The sequence below is a fragment of the Platichthys flesus genome, chromosome 19 (genome assembly GCF_949316205.1).
Source record: "Platichthys flesus chromosome 19, fPlaFle2.1, whole genome shotgun sequence".
Lineage (NCBI taxonomy): Eukaryota > Metazoa > Chordata > Actinopteri > Pleuronectiformes > Pleuronectidae > Platichthys > Platichthys flesus.
Genome location: NC_084963.1, coordinates 8,465,109 through 8,486,550, shown reverse-complemented (window position 1 = coordinate 8,486,550; position 21,442 = coordinate 8,465,109). Strand labels below are relative to the sequence as shown.

Genomic DNA, 21,442 nt, shown 5'->3' with positions numbered 1-21,442 from the left:
ACAATCTTAGTGTGTATTATGCTACATTAACTACAGGAGTCTCTTTTTAATAGGTAAGGCTTCTGTGAGTCATACAAAGAGATTCAAGCTGCACAGTATTCGTGTATGAGAATAACTTTATTGTCAGACAATTGTGAATAATGAACATTTAAATAATATTGATCAGCGTTTGAGGACGATACACAAACAACGCACACACAATACAATTAACTTTACAGTTGTTACCTCTGTTTTCTGCTAAATACATGGATGTGAAAAAACATCAGGAGCCCCATCACTTAAAGCTCTATGGATATTTTTACTTCCTGACTTAAATGGAGTGTTCAAACATCTGCAGGAGGTGAGATGCTTTACATTAAAAACTAAGTCTGTAGTTTTAGCTCAGTGTGGTTAAAAAAAAAGTGCAACACATGTTGGACGAATCACCACGGAGGATGTGATGTGGAGTATTACCTGCTGCTCCCTTTGTTCAGGCTGATGATATATTCATCTATATTACATAATAAGGTATTTATGTGCCAAATAAAGTTGTTATGGTATCAGTAGGTGGAGATATGAACATGTAGACCACAGTGAAGCACAACCTGTGGTTAGAAGGCCTCACTCGTCACAGTTAGGTTTGCATTTGCAGCTTTCCTGAAATTAGAAAAATGATAACAATACACGTCTGTCAATTCAAAAGCGTATAGAGTTGATTCATTCATGAGATTTTAGATACTGCACCGCACCTTTTCTGTTTCCTGGAGCTGAGTATGATTGTCGTTATAATAACAATCAGCGCCAGAGCTCCGATGACTGAACCGGCCACAATTCCTGCGACATTACCTGAAATATGACAAAGATGCATTTAAACCAGAGGCTCTAAACAGAGGCAAAAACATTTGATAGATGAAGTGGGTTTGATTAGATGTTTTCCTTTTAGTTTAACTATATAGGTTTGGATGGAAAGACAGAGGGCAAAGGTCACCAGGATCCCCCAACATTGGTTTTCAACACATACACTGAATCAAGCTCCATTGTTGTCTTGTTCAAGTGACAAGTGATGATACGAGAGGAGAGAGGGAAGTTGTCAAATGCAAAATTGACAACATTTTCACAAAACAAAAAAACAAAATTTTTGTCAATTTTCTGCATTTCATCAATCTCCTCCTCATAGCGATTAGATGACAGATGGAGTTCTTCAGTTTTTTTCAGATTTCCAATTCGTCATGTGCATTTGATTCAACTCAATAATCAAAGGTCATCAAAGAGATAGAATTTTTTCTCCATTCAAAACTTCAATCACAGAGCTGATTCCATGGATCACACTCACACTCATGATTTATAAAGATTAAAAAAAATCATTGGAGATGACTGATCTTATAGTTCATTCTTACTGGGAACCACACAGCTGGTCTCCTCTCCGGACCACTGGCCGCCCTCCTGGCACACGCGCTCCGCTGACCCTTTGAGAGTGTAGCCGTCGTTGCAGGAGAGCACAACCTTCGCTCCTTGTAAATACGTGGTCCCCGCCTTTTGACCGTTGTCCGGTGGTGAGAGCCAGCCACAGGAAGTCACTGCGGAGTGTGACAGGCACTGTTACAACTTATAAATGTTTCTAAACAGGGGACACTTAGACGTCTTCATACTGTGAACACTGACCTGGCTCAAGATTCGCAACAAGAGAGATGTGATTATGGTAAGACACTCTGGTGGCATTTGCCAGCCTTGGACTGCGACCCACCAGGATATCGAACCTGCGGTGCAGAGGAAGTAGTCAGGACATGGGAAGCTGTAACATTATTTAACATACAATAGAAATCCCCATGAAGTTGAAAATTGAATCACCAGAAATCGAATTATCATGACTTTTAGTTCCTTTATGGGCTAAAAATACAACATGCTTAATAGGCCATTTCTTTCAAAAGTCATATCTCCAGTTTCTAACAGGTTGTTGTAGTCCAGGTCCAAATAACCCTGATGATATCACCAGGGCAATATCAGGATTATTTAGTCAGATGTCAATTATTTATTATTTCATCATCAAATTGCTTTTTTATCAACTATTCATCAATTTAAAACATTGACAGTACAACTGAAGATGATCACAGAATACGTTTTCTTGACCAAAATAGATGTACTGACTAATGTTGTCAGTTTTATAATGAGTAAAAGTAAAGTTTCTTTGTGCACCTGCAGAACTCAGCTCCCTCTCCCTCTCCAAAGCAAATCTCTGACGCCTGTTCACCTAACGGATCGTCTGGACTCACAGGGACAGAAAACACTGGAATAAACGTGATGTCGTGTCTCGGAGCGTAGCAGTATGTGTCCAGAAGGTACTCTGTGTCATATGTGAACAAGGCAGATGCATTGTATATGGCCCCTGGAAGAAAAAGAAAAGAAAGAGGCACAGTTAATACAAATAATAAAAGCATTGGAATCAAGGTAGAACTATAAAGTAACGTTATCAACTGATGTTTCATAGAAAAGCATGAAGAATATATGCAGTTTGAAACAGATTCACATCGGATGCAAACATCACAGGAACTCTGACCAACACTCAAAGGTTTCATTGATTTCATCGGTTTCTTACAGCTCGCCCCGAAGCTGAACAGCTCCTCTGGATCGCTGTGGTTCCGCACCAGTTGACCGTTGCTGAGGACGAGGTCGTCCGCGGCGTCCCCGTTCATCTTTCCCAGCAGGCCGAGGGTGGAGTCTTTGAACGCCTCTGGCAGGAGCACGGTGGTGGTCATGGTTCCCTCTATCAGACGCACCTCCACCCCGGCTCCGGTCGGGAACATCACCGTCACGTTCGTCGGAGCAGGAGAAAACACAAACACGCCTGAGAGAGAGACTCGTTTAAGTGAAGGCAGAAGAAGAAGATTCCATCAAGAACTTGAGATTTATTTACAAGCAATGTGGATGTGATATGAAATATAAATAATCCTGGTTTCCTTCGACAGTTTAAGGTGTTTGTTGAGATCCGTTAGTAACAGCAGCACTAAGAGAGCAGAAGTATTATTTGCCTCAATAAGCGGCTATCATAGTACTTTACCGTTGTAGTTGTTCAGGGTGAATGTAATTTTAACATCTTTATATACTGTTGGATTGATGGATGAATGGATGGATCCCGGCCACAAACACATACCGGTATTGGATCATATTTAAGTCAAGGTAAGCAGGTATTACTAATTTTTTTCTAACCGAACAGATAGGGATAAAGGAAATATTCATGATTGGGATAGTATAGGTGAGGATAATTTAATACAGGATTTCTCTACACCAGAATAATTGTAACGCAGTCCCTTAACATTGTCAAGAGATGTGTTTTGGGGCTTCGGGATGTCAGACTGTCCTTGTTCAAGGGCAGAACTCTTCTCTGTAGATAAAAAGCCTCCAAGTGTCTGGTTTACCATCTCAGCTAAAGTATAAGCTAAATGCACAGACATGCAAAGGCACACTCATGCAGGTAGGGAAATTTAATCTCTGCTTTTGACCCATCTGGTGCAGGACACACAGAGCAGTGAGCGACCATGTACGGAGCTCGGGGAGCAGATGTTGGGGGAGTAATGTGCCTTGCTCAGGGGCACTAGACAGGGTAGGGAGAATCCTGGATTTTTTGACAGATCAATCCAGGTTCGTCTTTTGTTGTCTCTCCGTGGAGTCGAACCAGAGACGAACCAGAGACCTTCTCTGCCCATAGTCCAAGTTTCTGCCACTAGACCACCGCCCCCAATTACACATGTTATTAGTGACAAATCCACCGGTTCACCACAAAGTGAGAATCATGATATGTCACAAATATGAGGATTTTGTTCAAATTCTCCAAAGAAATGAATCCAAGAAAGTTTATCAGAAGATTTCAGCAGGAGCAGTGACTTGAATGGTCAGGTGCAGTGGGGTGAACCTCACCGTGCAGGTCCATCCAGCTCTGCTCAGTGAAGGACAGGGTTCTTTGGTTCTGCAGCACTTGGAGACCGTTGTGTCCAGTGGCGAGCCGAACCTCAATGACATCAGAGGATGCTTCTTTCATGGCCACGGATGTTAACTGGGTGGCTTTTATGGTTTCTAATCAGGAAAAAAGCAGATCGGTGTCTACAGGTGTGTATTTTATATTCAGAAAACAACAGTCAGGTCTCAAGGCTCAGGCTCTTCAGTCACTCACCATTCACAGATTCTGTTCTCCCTTGGATTGTCAGATTCTTCTCTGCGGAGGTCACCAGAGTGTATTCCCCTTTGCCATTGAAGGTGTAGCCGACGCCATCGAACGTTATGAAGTGGGGATCTCCAAACACCACAGCTGTTTCACACACAAGACGTCATGTCATGCCACAGGACACTTCTCTCGAGAACAAACTCGTAAACTCTTCCCGCGGGGAGTGAGTCACTGACCCGAGCTGGGGGACTGGTAGCGTCTGCAGTCGCTGGAGGGCCGGTGCTTGAAGTAGTAGTGGCAGGTGTCCGACCACAGGCAGCAGTAGTAGAAGCTCAGCACGTCATACACCCAGTGGGACTGTCCGGGGATGCGGGGGGGGTTCTTGAAGGGAGGCGAGCCCCAGTCGTGGGCTCGGTCAGGAGTGCTCCCCCCGATGGAGTCCGCCGTCAGGACCTGGGCACCGGTGCTGTCATAACAGCACTGCTGTCCCGCCGCGTACATGGGACTGTGGGCGGGTTTACAAAACACAATGATGGGTTTACAATGACAAAGCAAACATCCATCCATCCGTTCTAGTGTTCAAGGGCTGCTGGGGACATTCACACCAGACAATTGAGTCTCTACAATAAAATGCAAACTCAATGCAAACAGGCCCCAGACCAAAAATCAAACCAAGAGGCGACAGTGCTGACCTCTGCTCCATCGTGCCGCCCCCAACGCTAATATGCTGATGGTAAAGATGAAGAAGGAGGACTCAAAGTTCAGAGATATGACAAGAATTACATAATTTTTGTTGATTTGACCGGTTAAAAAGTTAGATCAGATTATCCTCACCCATCAATCCATCCTCCGACACCTAATAATCAAAATTCATTCTCATTGGGATCAGGAACTTCTGTATTCAATTTCATGAAAGTTTATAAAACAACCATTTCAGAGATGTTTCAGTCTGGGGACTTGTTAAAGATTTCAATTACCTCTGCAACTCCTATTATCACACAACCTTTCACCCAATGTCTGCTAAGATTAACTCCCCCCTCACCCGAGACCCTCAAAGATTAAGCACTAAAGATAACTGATGGATGGATATATGATCAGCTGCTTTTCTCTCTCAGTAGCTCCAATAATCAATATCAATCGACTGTTCAAGGTGCCGTCAATCAATACGGGTATTTAACTAGAGGTCAATGGGATGATGCAACAGAGAACCAGGATAAGGAGGGAATTTACTGCAACTCTCTGTCAAGGATAATGCATTAATGGTCAGGTATCACAATGTCTTTGAGGTAATAGATAGGAGTACAATTTTAATAAGGGAGCAGAAAGACGGCAAGTTTAATACATTTTTTCTTTGCTTTTTCTTAATTTTAATATTATTGTCAAAAGCAAATATTTTTTAGCTCGTTAAGACAGAGCTTATCTTTTGCTGTGCTGATAGATAGTTGGTCGGCACATCTCTTATTTAATCTGAATCAGTGGACACTATAGGTTTGGCCTCTTTGCTAATTGTCACAGATACTGGTGGGTATCAACAGGAAATCTCAGCACCAGTTCCCTCCATCCATTAAACGTAAAGAGAACAACATGTTGAGCTGTGGAGTTGAGGGTGTGTTCCCGGTGTCAGTGGAGCGCTCACCTGGCCTGTATGGCCCTCACACAGTGAACACTCCCGGGGTGGTAGGTGCAGACACTCCCTCTCTCGATGTCACAGCCATAATCCGTCTGAGGAGAAAGAGAGAGAGAGAGAGAATGTGAGCAGGCGGGCGATCGTACATTTAACTGTATTAAGGTTTAAACCCGTGTTCCGGAACTGGAAGCACTGGCTTCTAAACAAAGCCTTGTGATGCACCTTAACTGTTTGCTAAGTGGAGATAGATTTCAAAACGATAAAAATAAATACATGTTTTTACTTAGTAAACATTTACACACAAATCGCCAGGGAAAATTGTTGCATAGCTGAAATAACACTGGCCTAAGAAATCATATTGGCTCTGGGGCCTTACTGTGTGCGTCCTGGTTTTGTTGCGTCCTAATGCTTGAGGCCAACTGGGGAGAGTGAGAATTGTGAACACTGTGTCCCAGTAGAACATTTATGTGATATGTGTGATGTGTTCCCAGATTTGGGCCACGGCACCAGTTTAGATATAAGAGGCTTGACTATAAGTTAGATTTAATGGTGTAAACTGGATTCAAATTTAACTTTACTTGCAAACCTGGTGTGTGCGCTGATGCATAGTTATAATAGCTTAATATGTACTACAGTGGTTTAATAACACATGCTGCACCTGCAGTTTAACAACACGTTTCTCATTCGCCTGTCTCTAACTCTGTAATGTACTTTCCCGTCCCTCACTGTAAAGGACTAAGATAATAAAGGTCAACTCACAGCAACTTAAGTACAAACATCATAAACTCATAAAGTAATTACACACTTTTATCTTGAATCAGTAACACAATTCAAGATAAAGGGGGTGTGGTGTGGATCCATGTGAGCATCTGGGTCCAGGCACATTTAACTGCCTCGGTCAAAGAGGTTATGTTTTCACCTCGGACCTTTAGTCTGTGAGCAGGATTAGGCAAAAACAACTGAATGGATTTCTAGAATCTATGACATGTTGGAGTAAGGCGTATGAGGTGGAGGAAATATGACAGCCATGTTTAAGGGACTGATATCTATGACAGTGTGAAACTTTGTGCAGATGATAAAAATCTGGATCTAATGGATTTAAAAACGGTGGTTTGATGGGACACAGTTCTAGTTTCTGATTAGTTATTCCCGGGTACCCAAGCCATTTGTCTCTTTCTCAAAAGCCACCAGACACCTGACTCACAAGTTTATTACGACGCTATCTTTATCTTTTTATATTTGATTTATAATATTGATTATAATTTAGTTCCAGCTCATTTACAGTCCATCACAGCATCTGTTCGTGTCTCTTACGGTAATTATTTGTTTTTGTGTACGTGAGGTAATTCGGAGCATCTCAGGATGACTTTGTTTAAAATAAGTGTCTTTATCACGAAGCTGTTTCAAGTGGCTGCAGGTAGATAATAGAAACTGTGCTGCTCTTCACACTCACATGAAACCTCCCCGTGTCGGCTCTGGCCTGAGCCAGGGTGCAGGGGCAGTCGATGACCTCACTGAGGAAGTTGGGCAGCTTGTTCTCCAGCTGGTCCCAGGCCACACACTTGTCCAGGGCCCAAACTGCTGAGTTCTGCCTAAACTTCTCCTCCAGGTGCCAAGCGAGAGCGTGGTCCTCAGTCCAGGCAGCTTGCACATTCCTAAATGAAAAAAATACAGATATGAAATAATGTTTATATTCAGCAACTGTTTGTGTTGACAGGAGCATTTTTGAGGAAATATGAGATGTAAATAATAGTACATATTGGAGTATTTGAATCTTATGAAAAAAATTATTAAAGACCAATAGGAAGAATATTTCTTTCAGTCATACCACATGCCATCGGTGTAGTCACTGGAGCTGATGCGCAAAGAGCCGAGCTCCCAGCTGGAGAAGCCGTTCTCTGCTGGTTTGGGCAAAAAGCTGAAGGATCCACTGTTGGGTTGATCCTTTGAGAGCGAGTACAGATATTCCCAATGACCCTTCCAGTTGGCTGAGTAAGGCTCTCCTGTAGAGAGGCAATACACAGATGCTCAGGGTTTTCTACACCTATGAGTTAGCTCAGGTACCGATATGTACCATACGGTCGTACTCACCGGTCTCCCTGTATCCCCACAGCTCCACGTTGACCCTCGCAGCTCTGACCAGAGACGTGTTCCAGGTCATCTCCAGAGAGCCTCCGACACCAGGTGTCCCGTAGTACTGCCATTTGGTCGAGTTGACCAGAGTCGCCTTGAACTTAGAATCTAACTTGCCAGTGTGTACTGTAGAAACACATTAAAAAACAAAAATTATTTGTGTTCAATTTGTTTAATTTCCTAGAAAGTATGATAATCCCAGTACCTGAAAGCCAGGATCCAACTCTGCTGAATGTGGTGCCGTTATCTGAGGAGATGTGCAGAGGGATCCATCCCGTCTCAAAGAGAAAGGGGGAGATACAGTGGCCTCGACTGTTTTCGTCCACATACCCCACAGTGTTGGTGTCACCGTTGAATCTGCCATTTCAGAAGGATTATCATTATCATTTATAAGATATTTAATAATTAAGGTTCCATGCTTTTTTCTGCACTTCAAATGTATGTTTAAACCACTGTGAGGTCATCAGGAGGCTTTCTACATGACAAACCTTTTGAACATGTAATATGGGAATGAAGAAGAGTTCAAGGGGCTGTACTAAGCTACTGGAGTGGAACTTATACTATCATGGTTGTTTTGCTCAATGACAAATGCCCATTTAGTCAATGTCTGAATTACACTTTACCAAAATCAGTCAATTAAAAATAGGTATAATGGTTTAGGGACGTGTAAATGCTATAAAATTAAATGTTACCTGCATACAACATGGGAACTTTGATTGAAAGTTGCATCGAGGACGATAAAATCCGTCCCACCGAACGAGGTCCCAGAGTACGGAGAGACTCCCACACAGTAGTCTTTATAGTCCGTGCAGCAGGTCTTCAGGGACGTGCACGTCGGGTGACACGAACAGACGTTGAGTGTTTCTCCACAGCTTCCCTCACATGTCTGCCCTGCCCAATGAACAAGAGGTTTTAGGAGACAAGCGATACATTGTATTAGTATTTAATTAGCATTTAATGAATACACCGACAACACTTAAGTTTGGTAACTGAAAATGTATCATTTATTGAATCTTAAAAATATTTCATGAATTTGAATTGACCTTGTCCACCTTTATATAATGCTTCACCATGTAATTGAGGTATCTCTTGCTTTATCATTTAGATTTTCTGTTTTGTGATTGCTTTTAAGTCAACGAGTGTGTTTCCTGTCTTTGTTTTGATCCTCCTCTCACTCTGATTAGACAGCGAAACAATTAAATGTTGGAAATTAGACACGATACAGTTTTAACATTTCAGAGGTGTGCAGGTACTGACCTGATGTCCTGCAGACACATGAAACCAGGAGGACAAATAGTACCGCGGTGACTCTGTCCATCGTGCCACAGTGACTCTGTCTGTCCAAGGCGTCTTCTCCACGCTCCTCTGCAGCCTGCGTCTTCAGCAACTCAGTCCCAGCTGGTTAGAGCACACTCAGCACTTTTACAAACCTTGGCCCTTTTATCACATGCCTTTACAAACACTGGTTTAATCATCAGCCAGGAGTCCGGGTGATCCCAAGGTCAGCTGTACATGCCCTGTTTCCCCGCTCATCTTTCACCATCTCAGGCTCATCTCGACACAGACAACCCAAGTTTGAACATGGCGAAACGACACAGTCAAGCTATTTTTAGGTTGGATGATGGACGGACATCTGCACAGGATGTAGCAGCAGACAAGGAGGATTTCAGTGCTTCTCCTACACCAATATATAGAATAGAATATAGGCTATGACATGAAATCCAATTAAATGAGGTAATAATAAAACTCAGCATTGTGTTGTAATCATTATGTCACATGAAGCTACTAATTATATATGTATACATTCATATTCATATCAAATAGAGTCACACTGAAATACAATAAACTGATGTGTGAGCTATTTTCCAGGTTATAATAAGAAGAATAAGAATAAGAAGAATATTTGGAACAGATTTGGCGTCAGTGTGTCAGATTGAAAGTTTTCTTCTATTGGAATGAGAATGTATTGATAGTCCCACAGTGAAAGTCCTGTGAGGGCTCAGAGGGGAAGTGGCTACATCCACACAACGTTTGACCAACTTATCACATCCTGCTTTCAGACATGCACTGAACTCTGAGATTCTCCAGAGCCTCTTTAAAAAGAGAAGTATCTGTGAACACAAATGTGGAGTCTGAAGCTGGTGACCAGATGTCCCCTGGTTGGTTACAGTGCTCCTGGCTGTTTGTAGCGTTGGAGACGTTGTGGGGACTGTAGTCTGAGAAATGGGATGAAGAGGGCAGAGTCTTCTCCGGTCTTTGAGATATTGTTAAAAAATGAAAATTCACTCAATGTCTACTCACCACTGTGCCGAGGGTGGAGGTCTAAAAGTCCGAAAAAAAAAACACTTTTGGAGTTTCAGGGGTAAACAGCGTTGCAGCCAGATCCAATCAGTTGAAGGATATGGGGACTCCTCCTTCAGACGTAATAAAATAACAGATAAAAAACCACAATATGCCTCCAAACATTTAAATTGACTCGAAACGGCTTCATTTAAATGATGTTTTAAACCTTCCTTTGTCCTCGAGGCGAGAGCTTGTGTGTGCGTGTGCAAAACTAAACTTGGCAATGTCCTTTTTTTTTTTTGGTTCTGTTATTTTATTTTACCCTTGAGTAAGTGGTCACCATTTCCTTCACTTTTATTGGATTTGGCTGCGCCTCTGTTTACCCCAGAAACTCCAGATGTGTTCTAGCATGTGGACTCGAAACAGTTCCCACCCCTCCACCGACATAGTGGTGAGCAGATAATGAGTTAATTTGGATTTTTGGGTGAACTATCCCTTTAAGGAACGCCTCCTCTCTTCCTCCACGCTTCTCCCAAACCACCTATCCACTAAAACATGCACGTGACGTCATCAAAGAAGTGTCCCTGAACCTTCACGTAAGTAAGTAAACTGCTGAGTCATGACTTGAGGAATGACGGGCGAGGAAGGGTGGCGGGGGGATTTATTAGCTAGGAAAGAACTAAATCTATTGCATTTTGAGCATTGTGTAACGTAACCCAATCAAAAAGTAATAAAACATTAAGGGGTAATTACTCCACTGATGCAATCAGAGCAGTGCAGGTATTCTTAGACCCGCCTCCTCCATCACGAGGACTCAGTGGAGAAGAATCACCTGAACTGGATTCACCAAGTCTCAGCCATGAAAAATATTCATGGCAGCAACATTCATTATTGATATGACAGAGTCTCTATTGTAACCAACTATACAATAAGCACATGAACTGATGTAGTAGATCATTGCATCTGGGAATAGGTCACACTCTTTTAATTATATTTAAAAGCAAGTATGTACTTACTTTTACTTTATATAACAGTTCACTATGTATTTGTACTTTACTCAAATAAAAGTACAAATACTTCCCCAACAACTGAGCCATAGCATTGATAGAATAAAAAAGGCCAGTAGGTGGAGCTGCCGCATCAGAAATCATCAACACTGTCTCAAAGGCTCTTGGTGATTATTATGTCAAACACCGACTTCAAACGAGGCTGATATTTCCAGTACTGATGCTGATATAGAGTCAGTTGTGGTTTAACATGTTTTAATGTAAAGTTACAGCATCTGTGAGGTATTATAAACAAGAATACACTAATGGTTGCACACTGGTACTATGTCTCTCTACTGGTGTAATCTAACATTTCTGATTCATTTAATACAAAACAAAATACAAGTGCTTCTCTTCATATTAGGGATGGTTGACAGTTTGTTCACATATAGATGTTTTTTAATGTCCAAATATTAAGAACAAGCAGAGCCACTGATATTCTGTACATTGGGTTCTGCTATAAACATTTTTTTTTCTCTTTACAGTCGAGGTATTGGCAGTAATTATGTAATAGTAGCATCTGCAACTTAAATGTTTCGGATGCAAAATGCAAATATTTCCCTTTTATTTGCAGCAGGATTATTATTAGATCAATCACGGCTGTTGCAGCTCGGAGACTCAGCATCGTACTCGCATCATAATCTCGTTTTGGTTCTCTTCGATTCCTGAAAAACATAAAGAGCTTGGTCACTTGTCGGCGGCTTTGATGATGACTTAACAGCGTTTGTACTCACCACCATCAGGTGGCCATTCTTTGCCCTGTAGACAATGAACTCCTGACCACTCTTAAAGTCCACAAAGCCCTCTCTGCCCGGCTGGATGTCGAATCGCACACTGCAAAGTGACATCAGAATAAACTCACTCGTCTTTTACCATTTAGATATATATACACATAACTCTGGATCCTGTACCTGCCCTGCACCACTTTGATGCAGTTCTGCTTGTTGGCTATAACACTCAGCTTGATCAGGGCCTCAAACAGGAAGTCACACTGCAGCACCAGATCACCCTGAAAAAATAAATGTCCCCATTCAACTGATCAGTCTGGTGATTTTTTACAAACCCATATAGTCACGTCTATGGTCTGATTCAGGTCTGATCCAGGAGTTAGCCAGTCTGGTGTGAGCCTTAAATGTTATCAAGATTAAAATCAACTCTGACATTTATTCTGAAAAATTCACAAATCCACTTCTTGTCTAAAGAAGCGTGATTTACATGATTCTGTGAATGTGTTAAACATCCATGTCTACCACAGACACCAGCCTGTTGATAGCTCTACGGTACCTTTTTCTTGATGTCATCACTTTTAACATGAAGGATCAGGAAGTTGTCGCTCAGGTTGCTCACGGATACGCCTGTTTAAAAAAAGCACAAACCTTTTAAAAAGCATGAATCACACAACAAATGCAGGCTTCAAGTGTGTGTGTGTGTGTGGTGGGTGTGTGTGTGTGTGTGTCTCCTCACTCGTTACCTATCAGAGAGCTGTAATCGATGCGCTGCTTGATCCTGGCCTCTTCCACCAGGTAGGCGGCTTCCAGGGTGAAGATGAGCTGCCGGTCACGAGGCCTGAAGCCGTTCCTGTCGTACTTCACGACCGGCACGCTGTACTGTGGGTAGAAGGTGCACGAGGTGAGAGGGGCTGAAAACGACCATGTTAATGCAAAGTCAAAATAATGTCAGTTTACCTTGACTTGCTCCTGTCGTATCATCTGGAGCACTTTGATGTGTATGTCACCTGTGCCTTAAGAAAATAAGAGAAGGTTTTGAGGATCCATGAGAGAAGGTTTCACACTTATACTTAAATATGGAAAGATGGCAAGCCACATTTAATTTGTGAATGAAAATATTCCATTATTAGTTTTTCATTATTTGGAACCACTTTAAATCTGCTGAAATCGAATGTACGGAAATGCTATGTCGTAGTTATATATCAAATAATAAAAGTAAAATGTTTAAAGACAATTTTCCCGTAAGTACATTCAGAGGCTATGAAATCATTCTGCAGTCTTACTGATCCTGGTGTCCAGGAAGGGTTTGCAGACACTGAATGAGTAGTTTTCTTTCTTTCCTTTGAACATGGAGCTCGTCTGGGATTTTAACAGAAGCTGCAAACAGGGAAAATATGTTAAGAGATAAAGATTATAGTTATATACAATATACTGCATATGTACTGTATAATGTAACTATTTATTCATTTGGAAAGCTTTTCCTGGTTTCGTGTTTTCCACAAACTTCTCCAAGAAATAAAATACAAAAACCCAACTGTTTGTATAAAAGTGAATGTTAATATCAGAAGAATGAACTTAAATCTGACTATTGCATTAATGCAAATACACACATGGGATATTTGGGTGATTGCATATGTGACTCGTTCTACCCTTGTGTGGGACAGAGTGTGGATTGTACCTGTGCTCTCCTCTGTGGAGTAATTCCTCCAACGTACTTCTTCACCATGTGGCGGATGTAGAGCTGCTTCAAGAGCTTGGAGGCCTGCAAAAAGAAAATAAATCAAAATGAGCTGTTTGATTTCGAGCCTGTGCACTGGTGCATTCGGCCTTCTGGAGAAACAACCCACCTCCTGCATTACAGGGGGAGGCGTGAGCCAAGCATCTTTCTCCAGGACGGTTCTGGGAAGGTTCTCTTTCAGCCGGGTGAGGTAGTTCTGCCTCACGTACGCCAGGTACTCGCTGTTGTCCACGCAGGCCGGCTGATTCCTGGTCATGAAACCTTTGATGAACCTGGAACAGATCAACAGACGTCACAGCACAGACTCTAAACAAACATATCCTCACTGCCACACTCACATAAGATCAACTTACTTCTTGATGACCTTGACAGCCCATGATCTCTTTTCTCGCTCCTTTCTGGCCAAGATACCTCTCCAGCAGTTCTCAATCTTAGTCGCTGTTTAGATCAGAGTAAACAAAAGGTCAAATCTTCATATGAAACATTTAATCAGAGAGAAATCATAGTTCATGCCCATGACGCCAAACGCTGCCTCTCACCAGCGTCTCTCTGTTTCATGTAGTCTCCTTTCACCCTGTAGCCTTTGTACTTGGCCTGAATCCTTGTCGCTGCAACAGAAACAGTCAGAAGTTTCACCCCGTTTAGCTTTTTGATGCTATTACTCTGTCAATAGAAACCTATCTACAGAGCAACGGCTCACCTAGCTTATGTTTGCAGACCTGAAAGGCGTCTTCTGTTGCAAACAGAGTTCTGGGATGGCGGATGAAGATTTTTGTCCTTCGGGGAAAAGACGGCGAAACACTCATTACTGTAATAACTGAATCCACCACAGAGAGACTGTGAGAGCCATCCATTAACATCTGTTTGTACCTGCCCATCTTGTACTCATTGGATTTGTAGCCCAAGTGTTTGACGAGGCACCGCACCCCCTCTGCTGCCGTCCCTTTCCAGTTGGGCCAGGTGTCAGGACACAGAGGTTTATACCTGAGCACAGAGGAACACACAGAAACATTTGATCCCAGCAGAAGCTGGTAAATTAGTAACCTCATGTGTATTTAGAATGCAAATAGGGAAATTGAATGGGTGGTGGATACCTCTGGAGGAAGATCTCATATTTGCGGCGGTAAGCAAACCCGGCGCGCCTGACCCTCAGGTGCTCCATCAGCCCCAGGTACTTCACCTGATGCCGCACCAACACGTCATCAAAGCGTCCTGCAGGGGACACCGCAGTGCTAAGAGTTCAAGTGTCTCCTCCTAACTTACAGTGCACATTTAACTAAGACGCTAAGGTCTCTAAGGTCGGGGGTGTTATGGGACACCTGGCTCACCTGGCTGCTTGGCTTCATTGGGCTTAATGCAGCGGACGTACCACGGCTCTTTGGACATGAGGATCTCTGTCAAGCCCACGAGGCTGCTTTTAAACTGAGTCACCACCTTAGGAGTAACAGGGAAACGGGATATGAGGACTAAAGGTTTGTTTATTGTACTTGTGTGTTAATTAGTCGTCATCTTACAGTCTCAGGTCTCCTCTTAGTGTCCGGCTCAGTAGAAGGAAAACAGAGCTTGATGATGGAGTTCTTGGATTGTCTCATGACCTGAGGAGGAACAGGAAATCTGTACCGTCAGTAAACACGTCCAACACATGTCCCTTAATGCAAGAGAAAAGAGTTCTGCTCTTTTAATCTCGATATATTGTCAGTTACGTTGGTGTTGAAGTGGAGAACATTAGAAGACATTCAGCACATTTAAAAAGAGGTCTGCATTTGTGTAATACACTTGTTCAACCACCCGGTTACAGAGGATTCAGATGAAATGAAATTACCTCTTTCCCATTACGATACAAGAGATCATTGTTTTTGTCCAAGAATCCTGAAAGTTTAAAGAGCAACGAAAATACTTTACATTTTACGAGAAAAACGACACACTCCTATTCTCACAGAGAGTTTGTGTCAGCTGTCAATCATGATGTTTCACTATGTTTTTAAAGCATTGAATAACCAAAGAAAACCAAACTTTCTCTTAAAATGAGAACTTTAACATTATTTAGAATGAAAATACCTAAAATGACAGGATAACTAGTAGCATGTGGTGCATAGCGTATGGACATTTCATTCATAGACTAATTTAATGGGATTTAAACTCAAAAAGACATGAACAACAATATATTATTTCATCTCTCACCAACAACACAGTAGGTAACTTCCCCTGCGTAGTGCAGGAGGCGGAAGTCTCCTCGATCCAGTGTCTTCCTCGTCTTTTGGTCTGCAAGTTTATGTCTGCATGGAGCACAGGGAGAGTCAGTGAGGGTGATTAAGATGTTTATGGTTATGGAATGTGCTGGCTTGATTGCTAGGTCCATTTCTAACCATGTGTATTTTCTGTAAATCAAAAGGTGTTGGACTCACGTGACGAAATGCGGATGGCCGCCCATCTTTTCCTCCATCTTCTCCAGGAAGGTGAGATCTGTGGCTTCTCCGGGACGTAAACATTCCTCGTCCTGTGTCAGAGGACGAGCATTTACTTTGTTGTTGTGCCAAAGCATTGTTGATATTATCGAACGACCATAACTCAATCACAGCTTTACCAATTGAGAGATGATTCCTCTGTATTTCTCCTCCACAAGGTCACATATGATTTTGTTGTTGAAATATGGCACCGGTTCCCACTGAGCATAGAAATACGATAAAAGGATAAGTGTTTTGTACCAGTGTGAGTTACTTATGTAGTGAAAATATGAGGGAAAAGCGATGTTCATACTTCAATCCCTTCCATATCGTACTCCTCCTGCTCTGACTTGAGAGTCAGCTGGATGAAAAGCTGCTGTAGCTTCTCGTTGCAGTAGTTGATGCAAAACTGCTCAAAGCTGAAATGAAACACGTGCGCGTCAGTATCCAGATTCCTAATTTCACACTTTTTCTGTTGAAGAATATTCAGATTCTTTGTTTTTAGTGGTCTCACCTGTTCACATTGAAAACCTCAAACCCGTAGATGTCCAGCAGACCGATCACTGTCTTTCTGGAGGAATCCTGGATTTGGTTTACAGGGGGGGAAATCACAGCTTTTAGTTTTTGAATATAAAGATTGTACAAAATTTGCAAATTGTAGCAAATTTTGCACAATTTGCTAAGATTGTACAAAATTTGAGATTAATGAGCTCAGGTTAAGGGGAGATTAAAAAAGAGTAGTTTAGAGTAGTATATCTTTTTTATCCACCCACCTTGTTGGCTAACGATTCATTGATCTTGTTGACCAGCCAGTTGAAAGTGCGGCCATAGATGGCTTTGGCAAGGGCATCCCTGGCATACACTGCGTGGTCCACAGAGAAGGGAGTGAGCACCTTCAACATTAGGATGAGGGAGATGATTTAACATTAACATAATAATAAACAGCCCATCAGATTTCACACTTTATAAAGAACAAAGTCACCTCCTCCATTTTGGCTTCAATCTTCCTGTGGGTTAAGCCCTGTTGTAGCACCTGAGCAGGAATCCCCAGCAACTGCACAGCAAAGGCAAAACGACAACCGGACATGAAATAACCTTTTTTGTTTTACATCAGGAGGTTTTTATGAAAGTTGTAAACCATAGGAACGCATATAAAGATATAAAGTCTCTGTTGTCTGTTTGGGACTCACCTTTGACACCCAGTGCATCTCCTGGTTGGTGTTGAGAGAGGCGAACCCCCGCCCGTCTGCTTCAAACCGGATGTTACCCAGGTGGAGCACGCTGGCAATGATTCCAAACAGGTGCTGCATTACACCCAGAGAGAAACCCAGTTCATTAACACATGGTTTTATGTGAGGCTTTGTCCAGCGTTAGAATGTAAAGGCATTTTCTACCTCACCTCAATATCACTCTCACTGAAATCTATGACAGAGAGAGCTTTCCGCACTGTCCTCCAGTCACTTTTATCATTGATGGAGCTAACTTTGGCACAATCTCCCTGAAGAAGATTAAAAAAACAAAAGGTCAGGCTCAAGTCAGCCAGATATATGACAAGAGGGTTTTTTTCACGCTGACCTGCACCAGATAACTGTAGTGCTGGCAGTTTCTCTCCAGGCCGAGCCAGAGGAGCAGGTCGTCCTCCCCTCCGTCCACCAGCTGGTAGAAGATGTGGAAGTTTCTCTCTCCGTGGTTCTGGTGGACCACGCGGGATTTCTCCAACAGGTAACTGAGGATGTGGCCACCGACCGCACCACCCTGAGGAGGAGAGGTCTGTGCTCAGTGTTCAGGGCTGTATCCTGTTATATCCCCAGTTTGTGATTGTGCAATGCAATGTAATGTAAAGATGATAAATCAGTCCACCTGGTGGTCAAACTGGATATCCATGTATTTCCCAAAGCGGCTTGAGTTGTCATTCTTCAAGGTTTTGGCATTTCCGAAAGCCTGGAAGATATAAAATGCAATCGATTTTTTAAAAGACATTTTTCTCAGAACTGGTTTCACACGGCAGCAACTTGGTCCGACGTGTGTCTCTGACCTCCAGCACTGGATTGGAGAGAAGGAGTCTGTCTCGAACATTGTTCAGGAGTCTGGTGCTCGGGCAGCTCACGGCATAGTACTGCAGGATTTTCTTGGAGGCCTCGGTCTTTCCAGCCCCACTCTCCCCTGAGATCAGGATGAAGTGGTTGTTGAACTCAGACAGCATGGTGCGGAAGACGTTGTCTGCCAGGGCATAACTGAAAGTACAAATTCAGTCAAGACTTGGACATCAGACTCGTCATAGCTTTATCCCAAACACTTCTTATATGAGGTGCAGAGAAGGTGAAGGGCTCTGGCGAGACACAAACCAGGGACATTGTGGTTTATGGCCCCTCACATGCACAGATTCCCTCCATGATTCAATCAGTTAAAAGTTAAATAGCACTAGGCAGTTCTAGCCATGTTAACAGTGTGATGCTGTACTTGGCCAAACTCGGTGCTGTGATGTAAATGCTAACGCCATAATGCTAACCTGCTGAATTTATATACCATGTTTATTGTTTTGCATGTTCGCCATCGTGGTTTTGGGTGTTAACATGCTAGCATTCATGGATTAGCAATGTACACAAAAGCAAAATCATATAAAACAAAATAGTTGACAGGTCTCTTTCACTGACATTTTATAGAAAACCAGCAACTTAATGGTGGCGCTAGAAGAACGGTGAAGAGTCAGGGGATAGTCTAAGTCATTCGGGTTCATCCTCTGAGGATCATGAATTTAAGCATTTTGTGAAAATCTATCCAATAGTTGTGAGATATTTCAGTCTGGACCAAAGTGTTGGACTAAGCGTGTAACATTCCTAGACCCAGAGTGTAAGTTTTAAGAAATGTTTAAGAACTGTAGCATATCAAAACCCATCCTTGGTATCAGCTGAATCCAGAACAAAGAAAATCTTACATATGAGGTGGCAGCTCAAAGAAGTTGACTCCCATGTAGGTGTCCATTTGCTTCTTGCTGTAGATGTCCAACTCTTTATATGGATTGACCGTCACCAGCAGCGTCCCAATGTAAGTCTGCAGACAAAGACAAGGACAGGAAGTCGAGTTCTGCAACTCTTGCACATTTGAAGATTGTTTTTCTCACCAGTGACATGACTTTAAAAAGGCCTCCAGCTGCGTGGTGTGTCTGCATCATTGCACTGATAAGTTATTTTGTTCCTCTTATCAAAAGCAATAAGTTTGTTTAATCACTTCTCATGACCTTACAGACAGCAGTGACCTCTAGAGTGCACACTCGACAAATGAAAAGAACAGGAGATGCTGTTTCAGCAGCACAAGGTGCCAGATTCAGCAGCGTTAGGACCTCGTGGGGTTGGAGGTCGAGGCTGTAAAGTTTCATTAGAACACAAGAGAAGGAGGGCAGCGTGCACATTTACCCAAAATTAGACTCACGTAAATGAGATTCTCATGAAAGCGCTTCTTCAGGTTTTCCAGGAAGGCCGTCTCGCTCGTGTAGGGGTCTAAGAGAACAAAATCCTGGATGCCCACGCGATCCCGGGCCGTCAGGGAGGCCTCCATGTTCCTCAGGATCTGGTTGCACCGCTCATCCAGGCTCTGTGCCCGAAGAGGAACACATAAGTTACATGACACGGAAACAGAATCACAAGAAAACCAAGTAGCATCACAGAACCGGAATCTATTTCTAACAATATAGTATTTTTAGTCCGATTATTCCAGACCCATATGTCCCAAGCTTTTTACGTTGCATCCTGTTTTCCTCAAAAGTTATCTGCTGTTGTTGAAGTTGTCAATCAAGAAAACACACACACACACACACACACTCACAAGCACAAAATAATGGATAACCTGGGATACATTTCCCAGAGAGTGACTAATTTCCTGCCGTCTCTCCCTATGGCTGCAACTTCCAGTCAGACAAGTTAGCGGCCTTGGCTGCATCCTTTATGATATGTTCATGACAAAATCTAAATTCAGCCGTCACTATCTAATCTGCTTCTGTGTTCTCTAAAGAGCCATTAGTCACGCTCATGGCAAGGACAGGGCGAGCGCCGCATGCTCCACCTTCTCCCCCGTCTCCATAACGTGAATGACAGATAACAGCCTCAACAATAATTTAACACAAACAAAGAATAAAGTCGATCAAGCACAACCCAGATGTAATTAGATTCATTATGTAATCCACAAACACGGGATTCGTTCTGCTGCCTTTAGTCACAACAGAAGAACTGCCAAGTGAAATAATCAGCGAATGGGATGCCCTTTAATTACGGTGCTACCAGAGAGCCGCCCAGTATTATGCTCCAGTAGTTTGAGTCTCATCGCTGCCAAGTCGACCTGTCACTGAGTCTGGGTGTCTGATCAAATCATCCTCCACTAGAACCAAAACATCTCAATAAACCACATCCTGGAAACAACATGTGATTGTTAAAATATTCAACAAGGAATCGATATTATTACATTTTCCATATTACAGACGTTACATACCGTGAGGGTCCTGGATGTGTGTCCTGGTGCGTGTGTGTGTGACCCGGTGCCTGCTCTGAACTAAACATCTGGTTTTATTGAGGGGAAAGGGCAGTAACATGTCAGGAAACTCTGACAGATCACTGCCTGTACTTCCTTCTCTAGGAAACCATCAATAATATAGTGCGTGTCCAGGAACGGAAGAAAATCTTGTTCGAAATTTGTATGTGTTGTATGTGTACAGGGTTAGCATGTGGAGATGAATTACATGTTTCCTGAACATACAAACTGTTTCCAACTATTGCTAAATAAGTAAGGTCATGACCTCACTCTGTAAAGTGAGATAACATACTGTAATTTGTCGGAACACAATTAGAACTGAATTGAGTGACATGTTTGGGTTTTTCAAAATCATAACTTAACATCTAAATCACACTTTGTACATTTGCCATTGTTGCAGCTCTGGACACTCAATATTTAACCTTTAGAGAATATATATAACTTTATATAAAGTTCTTGTTTTTTATTGCCGAATTCTAAATATGTCTCAGTATAAAAGTAAAAAACTATTATTAAAACAGCTAAATAATAATTAACAATAATTTATTTTCTCAGGGGCACAAATATAATGCTCACTCTCCTGACAGATACATTTTAAAATTAAGATTAAAAAAACAAAGAAGTGAACCTCTAAAAACTAATGCCAATATTTAAACTTTAGAAATGAAATACCCCTTTGAAAATATACTGCTCAATAGCTAACATGAACAATAGACACTGACCTAATGTGATAAACTAAGATTGTAGCAGTAATAACAACCTGAGAAACCAGAAATGTCCTCACAGA

General features: G+C 42.3%; 2 protein-coding genes across 2 annotated transcripts; both read right to left on the bottom strand.

The window, feature by feature from the left end:
* Positions 1 to 98: 98 nt before the first annotated feature.
* LOC133974849 (sushi domain-containing protein 2-like) lies at positions 99 to 9,549 on the bottom strand. The gene is made up of 16 exons (XM_062412633.1): positions 9,153 to 9,549; positions 8,588 to 8,786; positions 8,101 to 8,252; positions 7,854 to 8,021; positions 7,591 to 7,765; positions 7,216 to 7,417; positions 5,772 to 5,857; positions 4,372 to 4,640; positions 4,145 to 4,279; positions 3,892 to 4,047; positions 2,573 to 2,821; positions 2,173 to 2,362; positions 1,642 to 1,736; positions 1,377 to 1,556; positions 729 to 825; positions 99 to 636 (listed from the first exon to the last, which is right to left on the bottom strand). Exons 1-16 carry the CDS (start codon positions 9,211 to 9,213, stop codon positions 591 to 593), a joined length of 2,460 nt encoding a protein of 819 aa, XP_062268617.1. The 5' UTR covers positions 9,214 to 9,549; the 3' UTR covers positions 99 to 590.
* A 1,874-nt stretch (positions 9,550 to 11,423) lies between these two features.
* myo1hb (myosin IHb) lies at positions 11,424 to 20,657 on the bottom strand. The gene is made up of 32 exons (XM_062412632.1): positions 20,617 to 20,657; positions 19,564 to 19,725; positions 19,070 to 19,185; positions 18,170 to 18,368; positions 17,995 to 18,075; positions 17,710 to 17,889; positions 17,534 to 17,632; positions 17,325 to 17,438; positions 17,117 to 17,188; positions 16,908 to 17,027; positions 16,649 to 16,716; positions 16,448 to 16,553; positions 16,275 to 16,355; positions 16,096 to 16,187; positions 15,872 to 15,966; positions 15,513 to 15,559; positions 15,205 to 15,285; positions 15,019 to 15,124; positions 14,785 to 14,902; positions 14,561 to 14,674; positions 14,391 to 14,467; positions 14,230 to 14,298; positions 14,044 to 14,128; positions 13,800 to 13,962; positions 13,631 to 13,714; positions 13,236 to 13,329; positions 12,910 to 12,965; positions 12,696 to 12,831; positions 12,509 to 12,579; positions 12,136 to 12,233; positions 11,959 to 12,058; positions 11,424 to 11,889 (listed from the first exon to the last, which is right to left on the bottom strand). Exons 2-32 carry the CDS (start codon positions 19,687 to 19,689, stop codon positions 11,860 to 11,862), a joined length of 3,078 nt encoding a protein of 1,025 aa, XP_062268616.1. The 5' UTR covers positions 19,690 to 19,725; positions 20,617 to 20,657; the 3' UTR covers positions 11,424 to 11,859.
* Positions 20,658 to 21,442: the final 785 nt, after the last annotated feature.

Bases quoted from the DNA above. Each gene is read 5' to 3' on its own strand.
- LOC133974849 (XM_062412633.1), bottom strand. From the start codon at position 9,213: ATGGACAGAGTCACCGCGGTACTATTTGTCCTCCTGGTTTCATGTGTC. The intron at 7,766-7,853 runs GTGAGTACGACC...GCCTCTCTACAG, and splicing joins GTGGGGATACAGGGAGACCG to GAGAGCCTTACTCAGCCAAC. The intron at 4,048-4,144 runs GTGAGTGACTGA...TTTCCTGATTAG, and splicing joins GAGAACAGAATCTGTGAATG to AAACCATAAAAGCCACCCAG.
- myo1hb (XM_062412632.1), bottom strand. From the start codon at position 19,689: ATGGAGGCCTCCCTGACGGCCCGGGATCGCGTGGGCATCCAGGATTTT. The intron at 15,560-15,871 runs GTGAGAGATGAA...TTAAACTTTCAG, and splicing joins AGTTACCTACTGTGTTGTTG to GATTCTTGGACAAAAACAAT. The intron at 15,125-15,204 runs GTAAGATGACGA...GTTACTCCTAAG, and splicing joins CTAAGAGGAGACCTGAGACT to GTGGTGACTCAGTTTAAAAG.